Here is a 5,180-nt window from a genome sequence, read left to right on the forward strand (position 1 = left end):
AACAACATAATTAGCCTATTAAATAGTATTTGCTGGGTTGCCAATAACCCTAATAGTTAATGAATAGTGTCAGTTACTCCCATCTTAAATTCATTAGGGAAAGTTGGAAAGACTATTCAGGTATTCAGGGAATAACCTACAACATCATTTTAAAACATAAAAATGTTCTTTTAAGTGTAGCTCTGAAAGACATAAAGCTGAGCAGTTTCTGTGTGAGTGTATGAACACAATGATTGGTTGCGATGCAATGGGCACCAGCTAAAATCATGCCCAAGGCATCAAATTGTTGAGGGAACACTACATCCCTACCTCACTGTAATCACTCAAAAGGTTCTTCCAAAAGATACATGTTTCCCCTGCTGATGTGTTATGTGAGTTACATCGCTGAAGACAACAATGTTCACTTGTGTTACAAATGATTTTACTTTCCGCACACAGTGCAACTCTAAGGCTACAGTGCCCCCTGCTGCCCGACTGCTGTCATTACATGCCACACATAACTTACATAGAACTGTTCATTCATTTTACATTTTTCTTTATTTTTTTCAGTATTCTTAGTCTTCAGTGTCATTTGGGAAAATATCAAAGCAGATAGATCATTTTAAAAATGCACAATTTATTATTTATGAATTGTGATGTCTATTCTGAGATGTAATTATCTGCACAAGTAACCGTTCACATTAAGATGATTTTATGAAGAGCGTTTAATGAATTGGGTCCTGAAATAAAATGTAAGCTCATCTCGGCTGTCTTCTATCCTTTTTTCTCAACTGTTCAGCCAAAGATTCCCTTCTTCTTTGCTGTTGACGAGAAACAAACATGTCACTCTTTGCACAGCATACTCATTATCTCGCATTTGTATTTCTCCGAGCCTGAATGCATGTCCCTGCCCAATTAGTGTTCTCACCTTTCTCAGTAACAGTATACATCGCCTCCATGCCACCTTTAATGTGGTCAGTGACGTGACAGTGGAGCAGCCAGGAACCAGGATACTGAGGATGCATCTTTACAGTCTGAACAGGGAGAGGATGGAAACGTCAAGTGTCACAAGTTTCATTTTTATTCATGTTTGACAGCACTGAGCCGACAGAATCCAGTTTTCCTGCAACTAACTGATGCAAAGTGTTCTAATTTAACATTTAAAGTTATATATATATATATATATATATATATATATTTGCTGTTAAAGATGGTTGGATTGGCAAAGGAACACTTATATCATAAATGCAGCAGCACAATTATAACAATACTTTTACCTGATTTCCTTTTTTAAAAGTGAGCAAAAAATATTTTAAGTTAATCTGTATTCCTTATTTGGTGTGTCGATATTAATTTTGTAACCTGTTTTAAGAAAATATATTTCAATATATTTTACAATCCAGTGGATGATGAATAATAACTTTTTACGACACTGATCCCTTGAAGTTCACTAAAGTGTGAATATAATAAGACAAATAAAATCAGTTGATGTTTTGAGGTTTTACCTGAAAGGTTGCTGGAAACAGCTCATAGACATCCGTACGATGAGGACCTCCACCCAGCTGGAGAGAGAGAGCAAAAAATAGTTGGAATTTGTGTGTATTAGTTTGCATGATGTGTGATTGTGTAGGCATGTCTTGCGGGTTTGTTTGTCTTGTATACCTTATATTCCACACTGTGTCCATGCCAGTGTGCGGTGTGTATGTCCACGTCATTGCCCATTCCCATCAGGTACCAGTACACCTTATCACCCACCTCCATGTTTAGACCATTCAGATTTCCATACATATTACCATTAATGGCTGCATACACAGAAAAACACACAAACAAACATATTGGAAAGACATGAAGGACATTTCGTTAAACATCTAAAGTAAAAAGAAATACCATCGGTCAAAATGATGCCGTTTATTTTGATAAAGATTATCTTTATCTCACCGTGCATCTTGTTGCTCTCTATAAAGGTTTCATCATCCTTCAAGTTTGTGCGAGGATTCCTGATGTGGGTCCTGATATTTTCATCCAGATACCTGGAATAATAATAATAATAATAATAATAAAAGGATATGAGGTGGTACCCGGTAAAATTGCCTATAAACTTCACTGTTGAACCATCTACTGATGAAATTCTCAAAAACAGAAAATGTTGACATTAATGTGTGTGGATTATCCTGATTATCTGTGAGAGGGTTTACAGAAAGTAAGTATTTCAAATTGACAGTGTTATTTACCACAATTAAAATTCCAATCAATTCCATTGTATGGCGGTGGCGGCATACATTTCAGACAATTTCAAAACCTCAGAATATAAAAACAAAACAACATTTTTTTAGATACCATGAAGTAAAGGGACAAAATCTGTTTTGCATTTAAATTAGACACCTTAACTACTAAAGGTCTAAACAGTTCATATTTAGTTTTAAGGTTAGACTCCACTTACCAACTTTCATTCTCATCAAAAACCAGGAAAAGCAGCACAAACTCTTCTACTTCCTTTTTCACACCAAGTCTCCTGAAAGAAACACAGTTTATGAAGCTGTAAATTAGCACTCTATAAAATACTTTATAATATTGTTTTGTGATGCAGAACAAAAATTCATTCCTGCCTCGTCATACCTTGAAAACACACAAGCACACAGTACATGCTGCATGAAATGACACTCACCTGCCCCAGCTACGGCGACAGATCACCAACGGACCAATCAGACCGCTGTACAGGTCCTGTTAGGCAGGGAGACGAGGTAAGTGTGTGAATGCTTGTGCGTTTGTTTGTGTGTGTGTGTGTGTGTGTGTGTGTGTGTGTGTAGGTGTACCTTGGTAACATCAGCAGTGGAGTAGTATGCTGACACAGAGCACTCCTCCTGCTCTGTGGTTGGTCCTGTATTCTTTGTAACGTACCACTGGTAGGAGTAAGTCTCACCTAGGAAAGACATTTTTCTAGGTATTGAATCCCATACTATGTGAACAAAGTTACACAGTCTATTAGAGCTAAGTGAAGGACCTTTGCAGAGTCCTTCTGGTATTCTCAGAAAATTAAAGCCATAGGCGCTTTAACTTTGTTACACAATAATAATGAAATAAATCTACAATAAAAATGATGCATTCTGGGATTAATTCCAATATTTCTTGATGGTCTACAAGCAGGTAGAGACACTACCTGGTTGGGTGAGATGAACTGCCGGGATTTCTGTCTTGACTCCATGGGCGTGGATGGAATAAGGCCTGGACGCCATGTTTTTAAAAACCACCGTCACCTTGTCTCCCACATCAGCGTGAATCATTGGACCTGGAAGACGGGAAAGTGTTCTGATTAAGACCAACCAAGCTGGAACATAAATCCATAATGTTTCATACATAGCATTTGTGGCTTTTATATTACAATCACAGTTTGTGCATTTCTGCTGCCCTGGCTGAGAGCCTACCCATAATGCCGAGGTGTTCTCTATCAGCTGTTCTTTCCACTTGCTTGGTGAATTTGTTATTGGTGAACTGGCGGTAGACCACCTTCTTGTAACGGGAGCCTATAAACCCACCCTGCTGGTCCAGGAAGACAGAAGCAGGGCTGCGGAGGGAGAGAGACGGGCTTATTTTGCAGAGGATTAAATGTTGTGTGTGTTTATGGTACAATCACCTCATGTGGATGTGTTTAAGCATTCACTGCCATTTGCATGTAAATGTGTTTGTGCATGAATCTGTGTTTTACTGTTTGGTTATCAAAAGATACAAAACACTGAAGACAACAAAAATCATTAGGTGCAATATTATTTCATCTTGACATAAATAACTGAGCAGAGTTAAATGAAATAGTAAGGAGAGAAGTTTTAAAAAAGTGCAAAGTTAGATTTAAAGGATAAGACTGGTGGTATTCTACTGTACATTTTTCTTATTGTCAAAAAAGCCCATGACAACACCAAAACCAACAATGTGTTAGTCCATCTCTCAGCCCCTTTGGTTCCTTCGCAAGATCTTTAATAAACATGTCTCCAATAAATAATCTCATTTTCAAAAGGCTCCATTTTCTATAACAGCTGGGAATTTTAAGAAAACTTTACTCAAACAGGAGTAGACAGAACTTGTTGGGCACTATTTTTATACGGATTACTCCATGTCTGGTGCTCAGCTGTATGCCAGTGTGTGGGATTGACTCAAAAATAATGTGTGTGTTTGTACTGAAGTAACATCTCACCAACAGCAACAATATGGCTCATTGATGGGTTTTTTTAATAGTTTTGGGGCAAAAATTGAGGTCTAAGATGCATCAAGCTTAAAAGGCAATACCTCTGATCAATTGTATTGCTGGTTTTGGTCTTTTCCTGACATTTGTGGACAATAAGGAATAGTCAGAGAATCAACATTTATCTTATCCTTCAAGTTTTATACAATGTTTGTATAATAAAATAAACTGCATGTATGTTAATATAGGTAGTGCATGGTTTCCGCTTTCATCAATCTTTGGAGGCTAATTTTGCCGCTAACTGTCCGCAGAAGTCCAGATATTTTTTCAGCAACTGTTTTCATGCTGTACATGTGCAGGGGGCGATATTGTTTTCCTACGATGGTGAAGGCATGACCCGCCCTACTCTGCCTCTGATTGGCTTACCCTGATATTATTACCCTAACCCCAACCAAGCTATCTCCTCATACACAGGCAGAGTAGGTCGGGTCATGACTTTGACATCTTAGGGGGAAAAAAATTGGTGTGCAGGTGGAACTGTACCTCTCCTGACCGCGGAACATCTCAGCCTCCCAGGTACGGTTTGGAGAGTAGTCCCAGTCCATCTCCATGGCAGCGATGTAGTAGGTTTTTGAGTGCAACATAGTCTCACCCTGACGCTGAAATATGCTGCACTTCGCTACCGTGTAGTTGGCTCTCATCCCACCACGGTAATGGTTCACTGTGGCTGACACCACTTCAAACTGACCTGAAACAAACACAATCATCATATGTACAGAAATACACAATGTACACGTTAGGCTCAATAATTATCCCAGACACCTAATGTTTGAAATCATTGGGTCTCTCACACACACACACACACACACACACACGTTATTTTGTCATTCTGTTTGAATTGTGTGATCAAAACAAAACTTTTCCCAGTTGTAACAATGTCACTGAAGGTTCTCACAAGTAAGAAGTACAATCATGTGTGCGAGAGAGAGAGAGAGAGAGAGAGAGAGAGAGAGAGAGAGAGAGAGAG

General features: G+C 38.6%; 1 protein-coding gene across 1 annotated transcript in view; it reads right to left on the bottom strand.

Annotated features, from left to right (window-relative positions):
* Positions 1 to 518: 518 nt before the first annotated feature.
* Positions 519 to 5,180, bottom strand: part of cp (ceruloplasmin) — an 11,639-nt gene continuing 6,977 nt past the window's right edge. The window contains exons 14-24 of the mRNA XM_031859690.1: positions 4,697 to 4,901; positions 3,402 to 3,541; positions 3,137 to 3,265; positions 2,793 to 2,899; positions 2,645 to 2,700; positions 2,420 to 2,491; positions 1,918 to 2,009; positions 1,642 to 1,781; positions 1,485 to 1,541; positions 908 to 1,013; positions 519 to 800 (exon numbers count right to left, since the gene is read on the bottom strand). Coding sequence (XP_031715550.1) covers positions 775 to 800; positions 908 to 1,013; positions 1,485 to 1,541; positions 1,642 to 1,781; positions 1,918 to 2,009; positions 2,420 to 2,491; positions 2,645 to 2,700; positions 2,793 to 2,899; positions 3,137 to 3,265; positions 3,402 to 3,541; positions 4,697 to 4,901 — 1,130 coding nt within the window. The 3' untranslated portion in view covers positions 519 to 774. The remainder of the gene's footprint in view (positions 801 to 907; positions 1,014 to 1,484; positions 1,542 to 1,641; positions 1,782 to 1,917; positions 2,010 to 2,419; positions 2,492 to 2,644; positions 2,701 to 2,792; positions 2,900 to 3,136; positions 3,266 to 3,401; positions 3,542 to 4,696; positions 4,902 to 5,180) is intronic.

Source organism: Anarrhichthys ocellatus, unplaced genomic scaffold, assembly GCF_004355925.1.
Source record: "Anarrhichthys ocellatus isolate YVR2014 unplaced genomic scaffold, GSC_Weel_1.0 scaffold22, whole genome shotgun sequence".
Lineage (NCBI taxonomy): Eukaryota > Metazoa > Chordata > Actinopteri > Perciformes > Anarhichadidae > Anarrhichthys > Anarrhichthys ocellatus.